Source organism: Erinaceus europaeus, chromosome 13 (assembly GCF_950295315.1).
Source record: "Erinaceus europaeus chromosome 13, mEriEur2.1, whole genome shotgun sequence".
Classification (NCBI taxonomy): domain Eukaryota; kingdom Metazoa; phylum Chordata; class Mammalia; order Eulipotyphla; family Erinaceidae; genus Erinaceus; species Erinaceus europaeus.
In genome coordinates, this window is record NC_080174.1 from 63,213,937 (window position 1) to 63,233,722 (window position 19,786).

Below are 19,786 nucleotides of genomic sequence, written 5' to 3' on the forward strand. Positions count from 1 at the left end.
GGGGAGCTTAAACCTGGGTCATCAAGTATGGCAAAATGTGCACACCACCAGGTGAGTCTCATGAATATCTTTTGAATCCTGTGATTTTCTTGCTTCAAAATCAAAGCAAGCCCCGAAACCTGCCCTAACTCCTCACTGCCTAATTCATGGTAGCATTCATTTTCCTCTCATTCAATTATTTTGGAAGTGTTTATGACTGTTCAAATACTGGAGCTATAGAGGGGAGCAAAACAAGTAAAGATACACCTCCCCTAAGAGTTTACAGGTTTGCAGGGGACCTTGCCAAGTAAAAAGAAGATCATAGTGTTGTGAGGTCAGGATTGTAGGGGACAAGGGTCAACATCCTTGGGAACATGGAGGCAGGGAGGAAAGGCCAAGACTAGGGAGTGTTGGGAAAGGCCAGTCTAGATAAAGGGAGACCTAGCCTGGGACCAGAGTCATGTGTAGGCCTGGAAGGAAAAAACAGGTGAGTGATGGACATATGGGGGGCAGGAGTTAGGGGTGAGGATTGGAGGATAGCAGCATTCCCAGAAACTCTTGCAAAGCCTGGCTGGTGAGATGGTGAGTTCTAGGGAGAATAGTCTGGGGCTGGCTGGAGCAGGGTGTGAGTGTGTAGGTATGAGACAATGTGGGAGCCATGGAACCAGACTCCTTGCTGAGGTAGTTAAACACCGACATCTGGTTTCTTTTCTTTTCTTTTTAAACATATCTTTATTTATTGATTTTAAAAATTTTATTGAATAGATGCAGAGAGAAATCAAGAGGGGAAGGTATGTAGAGAGGGAGAAAGAGACATTTGTAGCACTACTTCACTGCTTGTGAAGCTTTTCCCCTGCAGGTGGGGGCAAGGGCTTGAAGCTAGGTCCTTGCATGTTGTGATGTGCATCCTCAACCAGGTGTGTCAATGTTGGGTCCTATTGGCCTCTGCTTTCCAGTTACAGAGTGTGGCCTGGGGTGGGGGAGTAGGAGCTTCTATCATGCCCTGCTTCAGCCCCTCGCCACAGCCTTCATGGATCCTGTGAATTCGTTTGCCTGCATGACTTCAAGTCAAGCAAACTGTGTCAGGTGCTGTGAGAGTCCAGAACTGCCAAACCTGGAAGAGAAGTGGGTGGGGATAGAATGTATTCTGGGCACCCAGGAGGTGGGACTTGCCCAGCACCTGGGCAGTTCAGGGAAGGTCACTGCCGAACCATATCTTAAAGGACAAGGAGACACTAGGCCTGGGGATAAGGAATAAGGCAAAGGGGAGAAGTTTGGAGCCTAACCTTGTGGGGTATAAGATTATTGACATCCAGAGGAAAAGTCTGAAACCTCTACCCAGGCAAACACATATTCATGCTACATACAAATCCCCCACACCTGCTGACCCCCACTTCCCAGCCCTCCAAACTCACACTTTCTACAAACCTCTATCCCCTCCCTCCTCCAGTTTTGAATAATGCCCTCTGGCTTCCTGGGAATTATGCCCACTCCCTTGCCAGGCCTGCAGAGCTAGCTACCTCTTCAGCATTGGACTTTGTACCTGCCACAGGAAATTCACTAGCTTATCAGAGGCAGGCAGCCTTAGTAGCTAATTGTTGGGGTGTTTGCCCCCTTTCAGGCCGCCTGGACACCTCTCTGGATTCCAGCCTCTAGGACTGGAGGCGGGGGACCGGGCAGGGGTATGGGTAAGTAGTTGTGTTACAAGCTACTTGGCAAAACCTTGGGAAGCAGTAAAGCCTGTCCCCTCTGCAGGGGGCGCTGCTTGCTGCCCGGCCCCTCAGCCCTCACCTGCCGCTTCAGCCCCGCCCGCTGCGTCTCCAGGTGAGTCTACCCACCTCTCTGGCCCGCCCACCCGTCCTGGTCCAACCTGTGCCTTCCGGAATCTTCCTCTACTGGCTGTGCACAATTCCTACAGGTGGGGAGCAGAGGGGGAGACGTTGGGGGACCCGAGAGTGAGGGTACATAGATCCCTGATGGCTCCTAGGAACCGGGTAGGAGCTAGAAAAAAAAAAAATCAGGGAGTAAATCTTTGTGGGTGGAGGAACTGTAATTGGAGGGGGTGAGGTGACAGGCTGAATGTGAGTGTTCTTGAGAACTTTCATAGGGACAGGACAGGAAGGAAGAATCAGGAGTAAATCTTAGAAACGCCAAGTGGAATTCAGGTTGTTTCAATTTATTTTTAAGGGCCCAGTGTGGAGCGTGGGGCCTGCAGCAGGCACCAATACCTGTTTGCTAATGGATGAATGATTTACCTCTCCATTCCAAGGTCCCCTCCCCCACTCAGTCACTGGCACTCTGCCTCCCTCCGCCCTTGCTGCACAAACACCCCAGCTGAGCTGCATCTTACCAAGTTCCCTGCCAGCGCCAGGGCAGACTGACCAAGCCAGACCCTGGGAGCTGGCCATCTAGTAAACTAATGACCAAATCTGGTAGGCAGTCAGCTGCACAGGGCAGTGAATGGGGCTGCCCAAGTGGAGCCTGGGACAGCTTCTCAGGCATGTGAGGTCTGGTTTGACCTCAAAGGTTGAAGGACATTAAAAAAAATGGGGAGGGCTGCAGAACAAGGGGGATGGGAGAGGTGGAGGGGAGGTTCCTATGTGTTAAGGGGGGTGGGGCAGTGGAGGAAAAAGTGGTCTGAGGGCCATGCTTTGGATTTCCAGAATGTAACAGGATGTGTTACATTCTGGAAATAATAAATAGGAATGTGAGCTCTTGAAGGATTTTTTTTTTTTTTTTTTTTTTTTTTTTTTTTTACCACTGGAGTTATCACTGGAGCTTAGTGCCTACATTCGACTCTACCATTCCTGATGGCTTTTTTTCTAATAGAGACAGGATGGGAAGAGAAAGATAGACAGATAGATAGATAGATAGATATTTACTGAGAGATACACACCTGTAGCACTGCTCCACTGCTTGTGAATTATACCCCCTGAAGATAAGGACTGGGAGCCTGGCCCTGGGTCCTCACAAATAGTAATATGTGTACAGCCTGGCCCCCTCTCAAAGGATTTTTAAGCCAGGGAGGGAGGGGATCCGATTAAGGGTTTAGGTTCTTCACTCAGGGAAAAGAATTAGCAGTTGGGAGCGACTGTTGCCAGAACTGAGATATAAAATGAAGGTAACTTGCTTGGCCAGGCACAGTGCCAGTAAAATCAAAGGAGGGGTGGTCACTCCAGGGATATCTAGAGAAAGAGTTGAGGGGGCTTGAGGAAGGTGGATGTCTCAAGGGTGAAGTAGTTTCTCTAGAGGGCCAGGTAGTGGTGCATGCTGGTTGAACACACACATTACCATGAGTAAAGACCTGGGTTCAAACCCCTGGTTCCTACCTGCAAAGGGGAAACTTCCCAGGGCAGTCCTACTGAAGTCTCTCCTTTTTATCCTCTCCTCTCCTTTCAATTTCTCTCTGTTCTATCAATAGAAAGAAAGAGATAAAGAAAGAAAGAAGGAAAGAAAGAAAGGAGCAGAGGATTTGTTGTATAGGAACCCAGGCCCAGCAATAACCCTGGTGGAAGGGACAAAGAGAGAGAGAGAGAGAGGGAGATATGCAACTCTCCTAACTAGGAGCTTCATTCTCCAGGTTTTCCTCTGAGGCAAATGTCCTCTCTGCAGATAACCTCTAGCCCTAGCTCTTCTTCTAGGTACTTCATTTTAAAAGAATTATTTTTTATTTGCTATTAATAGTAGGTTACAAGATTGTAAGATTACAACATATAGTTCTATACCACACCCACCACCAAAGTTCTGTATCCTCACCCTCCCATGTCCCAAAGATACCCACCATAGTTCTTTTTAAAAATTATTTAAAAAATTATCTATTTATTTATTGGATAGAGAAAGCCAGAAATCAAGAGAGAAGGGGGTGATAGAGAGGGAGAGAGACACAGAGAAACTTGCAACACTGCTTCACCACTTGTAAAGCTTTACCCCTGCAGGTGGGGACTGGGGGCTAAAACCCAGATCCTTGCACATTGTAACATGTGCACTCCACTAGGTGTGCCACCACCCAGCCCATACCACCATAGTTCTCACAAGTCTTAGAAACATTTTGCTTGCTTCTGTTTTTTTTTTTTTCAAGTTCCTGTGTATCCAATTACTAGATTCCACCTGTGAGTGAAACCATCCAGTATTTGTCTTTTCATCTCTACTTATTTCCATAAGTATAATCAGCTCCAGTTCCATTAATTTTATCCCAGAGAACACAATACCATCTTTTTTGATTACAGAGTAATATTCCATGGAATATATATCCCATAATTTCTTGAATAGACTGTATATTCCAGTTTCTTGGGGTGAATGTCCAATAGTTCTAGTTTATCTGTCTATTCATTTAGCTCCCTTGTTTCTTTATTGGTTTTCTGCCTAGATGATCTGTCAAGCTGAGAGAGTGAGGTGTTGAAATCCCCTACTATTACTGTGTTGCTGTTAATATATTGTTGTAGCTCTATCAGTAGATGTTTGATGTATTTAGATGGCTTTTCATTGGGTGCATAGATGTTAAATCCTCTTGATTGACTGATCCTCTGAGCATTAAGCAATGTCCATCTCTATCTTTTTTAATTTTATTTACTTGAAAGTCTATCATGTCAGATATGAGAATAGCTGTTTCTCCCCTTTTTTGTGGGCCATTGGCTTGTATGATGGTTTTCCATCCTTTCACTTTGAGTCTGTTTGTCTTGTTGAGTTAGGTGAGTTCTTTTAGACAGCATATTGTTGGCTTGTGTTTTCTGATCCATATTCCTACTTTGTGCCTTTTAATAGGTGAATTCAGGCCATTGACATTTATTGATATTATAGATTGAAGATATCGTAATGCCATTCTTGTAGATTTTTAGAGTGTTCTGATATATGGCATATTTATGGTGGTCTGACTGTTTATAGGAAACTTTTCAGAACTTGTTGCAGGGAAGACTTGGTGTTAGTAGATTCCTTCAACTGTTGCTTGTCTGAGGTTTTTATGCCTCCATCTAGTCTGAACGACAGTCTAGCAGGATACAGTATTCTTGGTTGAAAGCCTTTCTCATTGAGCATTCGATAGATATCTTGCCATTCTCTTCTGGCCTGTTGTGTTTGTGTGGAGAAATCTGCTTCTAATCTTATGGGTTTTCCTCTTTGTAGGTGACTTTTTTTTTCTCTTTCAGCCTTCAGGGTCCTTTATCCTTATTCCTTTTCATTCTAAATATGATGTGTCTTGGTGTCTTTAAGTCTGGGTTAATTCTGTTTGGGACTCTCTGGGATTCTTGAACCTTTATGTCCTTTATGTTGTTTATAGTAGCTAAGTTCTCAGCTATTATGTCCTGTAGAATGCTTTCTTCCTCCCTCTCTTCCTCTGGTAGGCCAATAATGCATATATTACTTCTTTTGAAGTCATCCTATATGTCTGTTGTTGCTTTCAGTATCTCTTAATCTCTTTTTTAGTTCTCATTTCTTTCTTAGCTTTCTCTAATTCATCCTTGATCTTGCTAATTCTGTTTTTAGCCTCAGTTTATTACACTGTTCTGATACTCTATTATCTTGTTTAGCTAGTTGTGCTCTTAGTTCAGCTATTTCAGCTTTCAGCTCTGTAATTACCTCGAGATAATTAGTGTTTTATTTCTGAGTCTCATTTGTTGTTTCCCAATTTCTGATGACATTACTCTCAAAAGTTTTCCTCACTTCTGTAACTATTGCATTGATTAGTGTTTAGATGTTGTCCTCATTCTTATGTGCTTCTACCTTTTTGGGACTTTTATCTGAGATTTTGTCCTGGTTCATTTCTCTAATGTTTCTTCCCAACTTAACCATTATATTTAGTGTGTTATGAGGTCCCCCTCTCACTACTTTTCAATTCACTAGTCACTTTCCTGGATTGACTTGTATCTAAGTAAGGTACTAAAGAGCTCACAGTTGTGAATCTTAACAGTTGTTTCAATGTTATCTCAATCCCTGAGGTTAAGCTCAGTGACTGTTAAATCTTCTTATGTTATTTATCTTCCCTGCAGGCTATGGGAGACAGGGGGCTTTTTTATAGCATGCTTTTTTAAAAATTTATTTTATTTATTCCCTTTTGTTGCCCTTGTTGTTTCATTGTTGTAGTTATTATTGTTGTGTTGTTGTTGGATAGGACAGAGAGAAATGGAGAGAGGGAGGGGAAGACAGAGAGGAGGAGAGAAAGATAGACACCTGCAGACCTGCTTCACCGCCTGTGAAGCGACTCCCCTGCAGGTGGGGAGCCGGGGTTCGAACCGGGATCCTTATGCCAGTCCTTGTGCTTTGCGCCACCTGCGCTTAACCCGCTGCGCTACAGCCCGACTCCCGACAGGGGGCCTTTTAAATGTAAGTAGATTTTTTAACTGTAAGTAGATTTTAACTACTTTAACTCTAAGTAGATTTTTTAGTTTATCACTCACTCATGACCAAGAGATAAAACAGGGCGGGGGATAGATAGGACAATGGTTATGCAAAGAGACTCCCATACCCTGAGGGTCCACAGTCCTCAAACCAATCCCCACTCCTCCACCAGCCAGAGCTGAGCCAAGCAGTACTCTGTGGTCCTATGTTTCTGAATAAATCCTGATTTCTGAGGTATTATTTACCTTTCCCCCCTAATATATCAAGAAATGATGTGAAAACACTTGTACTATATAGTCATACCTCCAGAATACCGGGAGTGTAGATTTTCTCCTTAGACACCAGCCAATTCTCTGCTCCCCCCAGCCCCCTGCCTAATGTCAGTATAAGGCTTCCCTGCTGTTGTGTAACAACAATGGATACCCACAGTTGTAAACTGGTGATCTCTTCCCTTCAACAGTCTTTTTGTTGATAAGACTAGAGATGGTGTGTCAACTGGCAAAGTGCTGGACTTGTACTGACTGCTCCCAAGTAGATATGAGCTTTTAGCCCCAGGAATCTCTCCTTAAGCCTCTCTGTCCACGAGCCATATGTGTTTGCAATCACCATGGCTTGGAGGGTTCCAGAAGTAATCCTAGTCCTATCTTGTTGCATTTTCAGGTGATCCTCTTTGATATTCCTAGTTGATTCCTACTCCATAGCCATGCCTTCAGAAGTCTTACCATAATTTCTTTAACCAGTCATATGTCAATGGGCATTTAGGCTGCTTCCACTCTTTAGCTATTGTGAATAATGCAGCTACAAATATAGGGGTTCCAGCTACTTTCTAACCTTGGTGCTCTTCCCCCAGATTCTGGAGTTGCTCCTCAAACCTCTCTGATTTAGGTGTACATTTTTTTTTAGGTTTTTTTAAATTTATTTTTCCTTTTGTTGCCCTTGTTTTTCATTGTTGTTGTAGTTATTGTTGTTGTTATTGATGTCATCGTTGTTAGGACAGAGAGAAATGGAGAAAAGAGGGGAAAACAGAGAGGGGGACAGAAATATAGACACCTGCAGACCTGCTTCACCACGTGTGAATCGACTCCCTTGCAGGTGGGAGCCGGGGCCTCGAACCAGGATCCTTAGGCTGGTCCTTGTGCTTTGTGCCACATGTGCTTAACCTGCTGCACTACCGTCTCACTACCGTCTGACTCCTTAGGTGTACTTTTCTAGATGCTCTTCCTCCACTAGACTCCCAAGACATAGTAATTTGTATCCAGGCCATTTCCTGACTCAGGTTATATTCCAGCCCTCTGGTTCCTCCAAGAGCTCCCCATCACCCCCACATCATGTGTATACATTCTTCAACACATCCTTTAAGTTCTGGAAATGCAACAGTTGACCTGGGGAGACTGAATATGGCCTCCCTGGGGGCAGAGGTAACCTCATAAGAGCTGTATCTAAAGGACTGAGGATAGGGATGGGATAAGAGGGGATCCAGGGGACATGAGGGTGATCTGCCTGCAACATCTGTCACCCCATTGATCACCAGGGTTGATTCGGCTGATCTGGCTGGCTAGGCAGGTGTTCCCTTCCTCCCTCACTGCTCCATGTGTGTCCCTCTCGAAGCTGCGCACTCATCGAAGAGGGGATGGCCTTCCCCGAATAGAGATGGACTGGTCTTCGGTTGAGGGCATATGAGTAGCTGCACTCCCCTGCTAGAACCTCCAAACAAGCTCTCAAGAAGGGATCCAGGGAGTCAGGTGGTAGTGCAATGGGTTAAGTGCACGTGGCACAAAGTGCAAGGATGGGAGTAAGGATCCCAGTTCGAGCATCTGGCCCCCAACTGCAGTGCAGTAGCTTTACAAGTGGTGAAGTAGGTCTGCAGGTGTCTATCTTTCTCTCCCCACCTTCCCCTCCTCTCTCCATTTCTCTCTGTTCTCTTCAACAACGATGACATCAGTAACAACAACAATAATAACTACAACAATAAAACAACAAGGGCAACAAAAGGGAAAATAAATAAATAGATAAATAAATATTTTTTAAAAAGAGGGGATCCAGACTTAGGAGCAGAGGGATGTCTTCCCTGGCTGTGGCTATGGTTCTCTGCCCTACGCTCTGGCCCTGCTGTCAGAGACCTGGGTTCCAGTCCTGGGACTTTGGCTGAGTAAGTTTACCTTTTAGGACCTCAGAGACTTCATCTCTAGAGGAGGGACTATAACCACATTACAAGGTCTGGGAGAATGTTCTCTGCTGCCTGAATCCATGCTCAGTGCATGCTAGCTCTGATTTGTTTTTTCAGCTGCTACCAGAGCTGGACCCTACAGCGTTCCCTTATAAACAGCCAGTTTCCATGTGCTCAGCTAATCTCCTGTGGACAGCGGGTCATCTCCAGGGTTCATGTCCTGCCTTAAGGTTGCTTGCAGTGTGGTCTGAAATGCGTGTGCTGTGACTTTTCCTGACACTCACACATATGTGTATTTCAGGACTCTGAGCCAGGGCTGCCTGGAATCTGCCTGGCATCCGTGGAACTAGGGCTCTTCTGGACGAGGCTGAGACTCTTTGGTGCCTTCTAGTCCCTCTCCATGAATACAACAAATAACAGTGAGTGACAGGAAGGGAGGCTGAGGATGGAGTGGGTTCCCCCTTAGCTCTGGGGTTGGGAGAGGGTCTGATTACTCCTGACTCCCTCCCTCTCACTTGGGCCTGTCTGGAGTCATCCCCATAATGCTGTCCCTTTATCTGCAGCTACTGCGGGGCCCACAGAGCTCCTGACAGCCACATCTCCTGGAGTGATCAGTGGGAGCCGGGCATGGCCTGTGCTGGTAGGGGTTGTGCTGGGAGCTGTGGTCCTCTCTCTCCTCATTGCACTTGCTGCTAAATGCCACCTCTGCCGCAAATACCGTGCCAGCTACCAGCACCACCCACTGCCAGCGACCTCGAAGAGAGCCCACCCAGAGGTGGGTGAAGATGAGGATGATGACGGTTTCATTGAGGACAATTACATTCAGCCTGAGACTGGTGGAATGGGGGGTAGCAGGGACCACTTCTCCCTCTGAGCCCTGCTATTTGGCCAGACCTGCCCCCCAGATGCCTGACAGCTTAGGAATAGTGGATACTGCATGGGAGCCACAAGTCTCAGGGACAGAGGTGGCTAGAGCTTAAGGACTGCCTAGGGGTAAAGCAAGCCTCTTTTCCATGATACTAGCCACCAAAATGACAATGACCTCTTATCCCCTCCTATATTTTTGGTGCTGGGGATTGAATCTATAGCCTTATACATATGAAACATGTGCTCTTGCCACATGAATTATATCCCCAGTCCTGACTATGACCATCTCTATTGTTCAATAACCCTCAGTGACTCCCTGTTGCTCTCAGGATAAAGCCTAACAAGGACCTGACCATGGCAGTCAGGATCCTGTCAATCCCTCCTTACCTCAACCCACTTGACTCCCTGCCCAACTAGATTTGTTACTGTTGTTCCTCTTCTACCATGCTGTTTCTTCATGCACCTTTGCTCAGACTCTCCCCTATCCTACATCGCCCTCCATTTCTCCCAAATCCTCTATGTCAGTGATGAAACACCCTTACTAATAGGTTCCACATGGCCTGCCTACCTGCTGGCATTTCAGAGGTCTAGATGTAACCAGTACCCAGGGAAAACCAGTGTGTCCTGTTTCTTCTTGTAAAGTTTCCCTGCCAGCAAGAAGAATTGAACTGCTTATAATATATTATGTTTTTCACAGATATTAAAAATTGATTTTCATTTTAAGTGAAAATAAAAAGAAGTCACTTTTTTTTTCTTTCCTGAACTGGCACTTGTGCAATAAAAATATTCTTGTTGCTCATAGTGGAAGATGCTGCTGGGGCACCTACTCCTCCAGGGCATCTTCCTGAGCCCTGCCCTCAGGACATCCTGCATATTTCCTGGCCCTTCTTGGGTCTTATGTGAATCTTCATTACAGTCTACCCTTGGCCCTAGTCTGTGACACTGAGCTCTCTGAGACTGTAGGGAGCAATATGTTCTGTGTCTTCAAAATCTTAAACATGGTATATGCTTAACAAATAATTGTCAAACTTGTTGAATTACTGTGGGTTCAGGAGTGAGTAGTAAAATTGGGAGTTGGGTCAAGTGTAGAAGACTTTATCAAGAAACTTGATGGAGAGCCAGGGAGAGAGCTCAGCTGTTAAGACTTACCTACCTGAGATCCCAGAGACCCAGGGTTTTGTCTCCAGTACCACCTTATGCCAAAGCCAAGTAGTGCACTGGTCTCTGCTTCTTTATCTCATAATAGTGACCCAAGATGTGGCATAGTGGGTGAAGTGTTGGACTCTCAAGCATGAGGTTCAGAGTTTGATCTCTGGTACCACATGTGCTAGAGTGATTCTCTGTTCTCTCTCATATATAAATAACTCTTTAAAAATAAAATAAGGAAATAAACCTATGTTGTTATTAAAATCTTAATGAAGAGAAAGATAGAGTCATAAAGTTTAAGGCAAGGGAAATGTTTTAAGGTGACAGAGACAGGGTTAGCTTTTTTTTTTATTACAAGCAATAGAAAAGAGTTTCAGAGAATAATTTAAGGAACTGCTGGCTCAAAAGAGGAGGAAGCAGGTGGCCACAGCAGTCAGAGGTTACATATGATATTTATTGTGCTCTGTAATTTCTTAGTATGAATAAAGCTGCTTGCCTGTAACTCTCAAACTCACCAACTTTAGCTTTACATATAGCAGGTACTTGAATAATATATATATATATATATTCTCTTTTGTTGCCCTTGTTTTATTGTTGTAGTTATTATTGCTGTTGTTATTGATGTCGTCATTGTTGGATAGAACAGAGAGAAATGGAGAGAGGAGGGGAAGACAGAGAGGGGGAGAGAAAGAGAAACACCTGCAGACCTGCTTCACCGCTTGTGAAGCGACTCTCCTGCAGGTGGGGAGCCAGGGGCTGGAACCAGGATCCTTATGCAGGTTCTTGTACTTTGCGCCACGTGCGCTTAACCCACTGCACTATGCCCGACTCCCCTTGAGTAATATTTAACATTATTATAATTTTAATGAGAAAAGGAAATTATTTAGTTTTTGTATATGTATTTACTATTATATTATTTATTAATTTTATCAGAGTACTGCTCAGCTCTGGTTTATGGTGTTGTGAGGAATTGAACCTGGGTACTCAGGTGTAAGAGTCATTTGCACAATCATTATGCTATCTTCCCCAGCCCAGGAACTGATTTGACCTAAAGCTGCAGTTTCTAGGAATCTATCTACAATGTTATGTGAACATTACTATACTCAGGACACAGTCTGGTTGGCATAGTTTGAGACCATTGTCCATCATTGTTCCAATTTGCTATGACAAGGGCAACTCCTGGAATGTATATACAACTTTGGAATCTCATCTGTCTGTTTCAGGTCAGTGTCAGTGGGAAGTCATCAGAGAGAGCCATGACCCTGTAGTGTCCACATGTGTCTACTGGCTACAGTCTTAGCCTTGAAGAACTAATGTAGGGAGTGTCAAGAAGGCCAGGAGGGCCACAGTGTAGGCCCTGAGGGTTACTTGTGGGCAGTGGTGGAGCTGAAGAGCAGGGTGGTATAAAGGGAAGAGGAGATAGAGAGTGACATGACTAAGGTGTGGCATAGAGAGGTGGGAATTGATGAGACTTGTCAACTGCTTGGACATGAAGAGTAGGAAATCACTCTGGCTTCTAGCTTGATGGCTGTGCACAAAGAGGAGAAACAGGTTTGGGATTTAATGCTGGATGTGGAATTTCCTGGAGAGGAGTCATAAGATAAGTCAGACTGCAGTGCTGGGTTTGGGAATCGTCACCAGTAGGTCACAGAGGCCTGGAGTGAATAAGATCCTGGGAGGTAAGGTAGGGTGGATGAGGTGCTGAGGGCTGAGTGTGGAAACACTGACATTACAGCACTTGTCAGAAGAGGGGGACATGGAAGGACTCAGTGCACACAATCCCAATGCCAATAATTGTTCCTGAAGCCAGGGACAGGCTAACACCACAGGCATGGGAAGGCCCAGTGTCTGGAACTGCTGTTCCCTTGCTTGTTCAACTAGGCTTCCCTAGCTTGGTCCCTGGAGAAGAAACTGAGAACACAGCCTTGTCTCTGAAAAGGGCTGCTTAGAATGCAAGAGGGCCTGTCCTTTGCTCTGGTGCCCCTCTAACGCCCACAAGGAGAGACACCTCTACCTGCACTTCTGGACCAGAAGGCAGCTCAGGTGTTTGTGTTTTCACATATCCTACAGTACTAGATTAAAGAGTCTCTGAGATATCTAGGAGAAGGTAAGGGCCCCCTAGATTAACAGCTGCTCTTCTGAGTCAGGAGCCCCACAAGAGCTGATGAGAAGTGATGCCTCAGAACCTGCTGTGGGCATCAAGCCTGGCTGAGCAGGGACAGGCTCATGAGAACCTTGGACCCTGTCTTGAGAGGCCTTGATCATGTCTTCTGAGGAACTAGTTCTACTGTTCCATGTGGCTGGATCAGGCACAAATAAGATTGACCTGTGTCTGCAGGCTCAAAGGCCAAGTGATGCTGAGCTGCTGGGAAGTGGGGATTCAGGCTGTTCACACAACTGCTTTTTTTCTGGCTTTTCATCCTAGACCAACTGCCTCTGCCCCCAGTGGCATAGCCCTCAGCAGCTACTTCTGCCTACTCAGTAGGAAACAACCAGCTTCTTGGCTGCCTCATCCCACAGCCCCCAATGCTAGACCACATCACTTATTCTTGTATGGAGCCCAAAGACAAGGGGTCACACAAACCACAGATATGGAGTTAAAGAAACCAGGCAGAGTAGCAGAGTGAACTGAAAGCACAGCCTTCCTGGGTTCAGATCCCATCTCTGCCATTTATGTGCTTGGGTAAGTTACCTAACTCCCCAGTACTCCATTTTATTTCCAGAAAAATGGGGTTCATAGTAGACTTTATTTCATATACTTGTTGGGAGGTTTAAATGAATTATATATGTAAAGTAGAACAGAGCAAGTATTGATAAGTATTAGCTGTTTCCCTATCAGCACCCACAAGGCAATAGTTTATCCCCAACAGGTGACCAGACTGAATCCTGAGGGAGGAGCATACTGTTCATTCCTGCCTGGAGATCTAAGTCTGTTTCCCAAGACTGAGGCCAGAAGATACAGTCATGGAGCCAATGAAATAGCTCATTTAGATAACATGCTGCTTTGCCATGTGCACAACAAAGGCTCGAGTCTGGCCCCAAGTGCATTGAAGGAAGCTTTAGTATTATGATCTCTTTCACTGTCTTTCTGATTGTCTGTCTCTAGTTTAAAAAAAAGATGCAGTTAGGACAGCAAAGGACATGAGTTAGGATCTGATGCTATGGAATATAAAAACATAAATAAAAATGAAAAAAATAAGAAAAAGAATATAACAACAGTAACATGAATGTTCTAGCACTTCCTTACTCAATGGGGAAAGAATTCCTCCCCCTTTTTTGATATATACTTTATTTTATTTATTTTTTGTAATATCTCTATTTTTCCTTATTTGGTGATTAATGGTTTAAAGTTGACAGTTAAATACTGTAGTTTGTGTATGTGTAACATTTCTCAGTTTTTGACACAATAATCTAACCCCCTCTAGAGAGTCCTCCTCTGCTATCATGTTCTGGAACCTGAATATCCCCCTACCCCCACCCCAGAGTCTTTTACTTTGGTGCAATACACCAACTCCAGTCCAAGTTCTGTTTTATGTTTTCCCTTCTGTTATTATTTCTCCACTTCTGTCTATGAATGAGATCATCCCATAAAGAATCCTACTTTATAGACTGAGAAATTAAGGTTCAAACAAGTTAACTGCCATTAACTGCTTAGCTCATCAGTCACTAGTTTATCATGAAGTAAAGATAAAATAGACCCAGAGAAGGAAACTTCTGATACGAACATTGCCACCCTGCCTGAACTAGCATGTCCCCTTGAGATGCCCAGAAATTTCAGGATGCAAGCTCCTAGTTTGGAGGATCAGCTATGAGTTAAAGTGTATGTCCCATCCCTGGCTTGGCTCTGACAGTCCCTGGGGCTGACTTCCATAATTAAGCCCAGAAAATCTGGAAGTGCCAAGAAGACAGCCCCAGTACTGGTACAGAGAGCCGAGCCTACAGAGTCAAGGGCTAATCCCTGAAGCTTGGAGGAACCTCCTCTAGGATGGCTTGTGTTCTAGAAGGTCTGAGGTCTCCTGAAACATGATGTAAGGATTGTTTTTGCTGAACACATTTGAAGTCTCTGGAACATATTCCTGCAGTATCTAGGTGGCATAGCTGAAAACCTAGAGTTTGTTGAGCCCAGGAAGAACATGTTGAAAGTTATCTCTTCATCTCTCTCTCTCTCTCTCTCTCTCTCTCGGTTATTGCTGGCATTATGGATCCACTGCTCCCAGTGAACATTTTCCCCCCATTATATTGGATAGAACATAGAGAAATTGAGAAAGAGGCAGGAGTTTAAGAGAGAGAGAGAAAGATAGACACCTGCAGACCTGCTTCACTGCTTATGAAGCATTCTCCCTGCAGGTGGGGAGCCAGGGGCTTGAACCTGGGTCCTTGAGCAGATCCTTGTGCTTATTACTGTGTGCACTTAACTGGGTACACCACTTCTCCCCATTTCTCTTTACTCAGTGCCAGTTTAAATTCCAGGGTCCATGATGTTTATCTCTCTCCTGCCAGAAATCCTGTTCTCACCTACCCCATCATCTTAGCATTTCACACTCCAGGTGTTAAGGGTTGTGGAGGAAGGTCTAAACTGAAATCTTCATTCTGGCCTCTGTGTGCTTCTGAGAAAACCCATAATTTACCAGCTTAATGCTTTTGTTAATGCTTATTTCTAACCTACCATAGACTCTCAAAATGTCTGGTAAGTTTGATGTTTTTTTTTTTTTTTTTTATGTCAGACTCCTCTCTCATGCTTCATATCATTTTTTAAAAAAGGTCTCTGCCTTACCTAGAGAATAGATTTTGGTCAGGCCATCCCTTGATTTCCTATATAAAAAAAAAACCCACACATGCACCTATGTCCCATCTCTTTTTTCCTATCAAAATTGCATTGGCATCTCAGGTCCCCCAGTTCCTGCTCAGGAACTTGAAAATTGGTACTTCTCTAGCTTGTATATTAAACTCCTCTTTCTATCAACCTATACCAGTCACATTTCTCCTGTCTTGAAAACAAAACAAACAAACAACAGTAACAACAAAACAGCTCCTCTGACCAGGCACAAAGACCTACTTGGTCCTTGGTCGTGAGCATTCATATCAAATCTATTCTGTTTCATTCTGTCCTGACAGCCACTCCCTTTGTTTCAGTTCCATCATCTCATTTCTGGATATGGAATTACTTAACCAACCGATTGCCCTGCCTTCCAGTGAATGCTCTATGCTGCCAGCACAATGACTATCCTAAAACCCAAATCTGAGGAAGTCACTTCTCTGCTGACAATTCCTTAAAGACTTCTTGTTCTTTAGAAACTACGTCACCAACTAAGGAGGCTCTGAAGCCCCAGGGCTGATGCTAGACTCTTCCCTAACTGCACCCCTTTTTCTCTTGCCAGTAATACTCGATGTTCCAGTCACACAATCCCTTTGTAGTTCCTTGAAGGAGTTAAGTGCTCTTGTGTCCAGACCATTATTCCTGCTATTTCTTTTTTCCAGAATACTCTTCCCAGTCCTGAGTTTGATCACTTGTTTCTCATCCTCAAAAGGGCAGCACAGATGGCACTTCCCTCTGGGCATTTTTAGATAGATAGCTAGCTAAATAGACACCACAGTGGCAAAGCTTTTCACGTGGGTGAGGTCAAGCTTGAATCTGCGGCATGTGCAGCAGGTGCCCTATCCAGGTGAGCTATTTAGATATTTGTGGGGGGGGGATATTTGACCATTTCTTCTTATTGTTTTCCTTCCTCCCTTCCTTTTTAATTTTTTAAATACAGAGTGAGAGACAAAGAAATGGGGGGGAGGGAGAGACATCCCCATGGCTTGTAAAGCTTACTACCTTCAGGTGGGGGTCAGGGGCTTGAACCCGGATCCTCATGCATGGTAACATATTTATTCTACTAACTTTTCTAGCTTTTTAATTAGGCTTTTTCTCCTAAGACCAACCCCAATTTTACACAACACCAGCAAGTCCCAAGTCTGAACCAGTACTCCCATTTAAAAAAATCTCTTCATGTTTTTCAGTGTCTCGAGGACTAAGTCCAAATTCCTCAGTGAGGCTGAGAAGGTTGCTGCACAGACAGGAGAAGGATCCCCATCACACTGCTCTAATTTTGTCATGTTGTAGGAGACCCAAGTCATTTGTGGAGAGTGGCACAGGGGTGCAAGGGGGCTGCTGCTGCTGGGTGTGAAGAGAGTGGAGAAAACTTGGGGGCCACTGTGGGAGCAAGGGCTGATCAGAGAAGCAGCATGACTGACAGTAGCATTGTGGACACAGCCGAGACCATGATGCTGCTATTTGTACAATTTCTTGAGTAACTTGCTCACTGCAGAACAGCAGGTGCATCTGGGTAACAGAGGTGGAGGTGGGGATGGAGGTGGGGGTGGGAGCTTATCTGTGGAGGGCAGGGTTTTCAGGGAGGGTGTGGCAAGGGGCAGGGACTAAGGTGTTAAAGACTCTGCCAAGGAGTGGGTGCAATGATGGGCCACAGAATCTAAATCAGGAGCAAGATGAAGTGGGTGGTGGTGGTGATAGATTGAGCAGAGGTCAATGGACAGCTGGTTGCAGTGGGGACCAAGATCACCTTTAGCAATACTTTAAGCAAACAAACTGGCAGCTTGAGGCTGCAAGAAATCAGCCTTAGTGATTGAGGAAGTGCAGGATAGCATTTCTACCCTGCCTGCACAGCAACTGCACTCTTACCACTCGTCTCATGTTATAGTTGGGTGTGTACTGCCCAGCCACTGCCTTTTGGAACAGGTGCTCTGGGGCACAGACTACATTTTTCATCTGGCTTATTTCTTAAAAAATCTGATATCTGCCTTCCATGCAATAAACACTCACCCATACTTGTGCTATGTGTCCTCCCCTCTCCCCATGTCTAGGCTTCCATGCTCCTCCTCCTCCTCCTCCTCCTCCTCCTCCTCCTCCTTCTCCTCCTCCTTCTCCCTTCTCCCCTTCTCCCCTTCTCCCCTTCTCCCATTCTTCTTCTTCTTCTCCTCCTCCTCCTCCTCCTCTTCCTCCTCCTCCCTCTCTCTCTCTCTCTCTCTCTCTCTCTCTTTCTCTCTCTCTTGGGCATTGCACCTGTGTGATTCCACTGCTCTCAGCATTTATTTTTTTCTTTTTTCCAGGCAGAGGGTAAGAGACATACAGGGAGAAAATCAGAAAGTAGGAGAAGCACAATGACACCTCTCCAGTGTTATTGAAGCTTCTTTGTGTATGGTGCGGTGTCAGGGACTCGAACCTGAGTTCTCTTGCATGGTGAAATGTGCTCTCTTCCCAGTGAACCTATATCCCAGTTCCCTTTAGTTTCTTAAAAGTTGTAAACGAATACAATCCTTTCTTAGTTGTAAAAACATGTTATAGGATGGAGATGTGTTTGGGGTTTTCCAGCTGCCCAAGAGGTGGTGAGAATGATATCCCCCACCTGTAAGGAGTCCTGGAAGAAAGAGCATTTTTGGACCAACAGTGGACAGCAGCTTAGCCTTCTGAGCCTGCTCAATAATAGGTAGGTTTCTCTCTAAACCTAGAATGTACATTGTCAACTCACCAAGTCAAACCCTTAATCCATTCAATAAAGCACCTGTTACGTGCCAGACCTGTGCTGGGAAGTAGAGACACACAGGAAAATGAGAACCAAATCCTGTCCAGAGGTGCTTTCTACCTATTAAAGAGACAGATAAACAGAGAAAGAGTGCAGGGTGTTGTCTACAGTGGCTAATATAGGTACAGAGAAGGAGTTACTCACCTGTCTCAGGGGAGAGAGCCAGGAAAGACTTCCAGAGAATGTGCCTCCCCAGAGAACTGGGCTTGAAGAGATATGAGGGAAAGGCAAAGAGAATATATAGAGGCTGGGAGAGGTGAGAGAACATGGTGAGGTTCAGTGGGGCTAACTCAGGTGGTGCTTCAAGGAGAAATGATTGATAGATAGGCCAGACTCTAGAGGGAATGTGGTCATTAGTCTGCAAGACTTTAGGTGCTGTGGAGGGCTTTGGGGGAACATTTTCATTTTGGAACAGTTACTCTGGGTTAGCATGTGTGTTGAGTTGGGGGGAGGTGTGTTTAAGAGGAGGAAAGAGCAAAAGATGGAGGCTATTGTGTAATTCAGGATGACTCTGTGTCCACACTGAATATGGAGGTAGACTCACCAGATAAATATTTATGAGGGGAGTTGCAGAAGTTTCTATGTGTGTGTGTGTGCATGTGGTTTTTTCCTTGCCAGGGCATCGCTGCTCCAAACAGTTTTTCAGATAGACATACAGATAGACAAAGACAAAACACTATAGCACTGATGCTACCCCTGTGAGGTGGGGGCTAGGCCCAAACCTAGGTCGTGCATATGACAAAGCACACACTCTCTCATCTGAGCTAACATGCCAGCCTAAATTATTGTGTTTATTGGATACAGGGTGGAGGAGGTAGTGAGGATGCTGTCAGGAACCAGAATGGTGAGAAAGAGTAGTCTATTTAAGACAGAGAACAGGGGACTGGTAAAATATCTTACTGTGTTGCTTTGCTGTGTATGCAACCCAGATTTGAACCTGGTCCCTGTTGCACTGAAGGAAGCTTTTGTGCTTATGGTCTCTTTTACTCTCTGTCTACCTTAAAAAAAAAAAAAAAGGAAGGGAGAGAGGAAGAAAGGAAAAGGAAAGAAAAGGAAAAAAAAAAGACATGGGAAACAAAGGGTTTCCATTTTTAAAAAATATTTATTTATTTATTCCCTTTTGTTGCCCTTGTTTTATTGTTGTACTTAGTACTGTTGTTATTGATGTCGTCGTTGTTAGGACAGAGAGAAATGGAAAGAGGTGGGGAAGACAGAGAGGGGGAGAGAAAGATAGACACCTGCAGACCTGCTTCACCGCCTGTGAAGCAACTCCCCTGCAGGTTGGGAGCTGGGGGCTTGAACTGGGACCCTTACTCCGGTCCTTGTGCTTTGTACCACCTGCGCTTAACCCGCTGTGCTACCACCCGACTCCTGAGGGTTTCCATTTTTAAAATGTTAAGTCTGAGGTGCCCATGGACAAGCCCCATCCTTTCTGCTCACAATTTTCCCCCCTTCAATGGCAAGACCCTTCCCCTCATCAACCAACTTAAGAGTTTTCTCCTAGAAGTCATCTAGGAGTTCCTATCTGGGAAGCTGAAGACAATTTTCTCTTATCAGAGTCTCTAGCTCTAGTTTAACACCTTATAGGAATCATGGCTCGGTTCCTACCTCCCTTACTTTCCATCTTCAGCTTCATATACTTTGCTCCCCACCAAACAGGAAGTGAGAGACTGGGAGTCATATTCTCAAGTACTCTTTCAGGAGAGCTTTATCA

General features: G+C 44.9%; 1 protein-coding gene across 3 annotated transcripts; it reads left to right on the top strand.

Moving 5' to 3' along the window:
• Positions 1-1,539: 1,539 nt before the first annotated feature.
• Positions 1,540-10,991, top strand: C13H1orf210 (chromosome 13 C1orf210 homolog). Of its 3 annotated transcripts, none has more exons than XM_016189564.2 (3): positions 1,540-1,803; positions 8,778-8,895; positions 9,040-10,991. In XM_016189564.2, exons 2-3 carry the CDS (start codon positions 8,877-8,879, stop codon positions 9,348-9,350), a joined length of 330 nt encoding a protein of 109 aa, XP_016045050.1. In that variant the 5' UTR covers positions 1,540-1,803; positions 8,778-8,876; the 3' UTR covers positions 9,351-10,991. The 3 variants fall into 3 exon arrangements, with proteins under 3 accessions (XP_016045050.1, XP_060062055.1, XP_016045049.1); XM_060206072.1 differs by having other exon boundaries at positions 1,540-1,667; XM_016189563.2 differs by lacking the exon at positions 1,540-1,803 and adding an exon at positions 1,810-1,897.
• Positions 10,992-19,786: the final 8,795 nt, after the last annotated feature.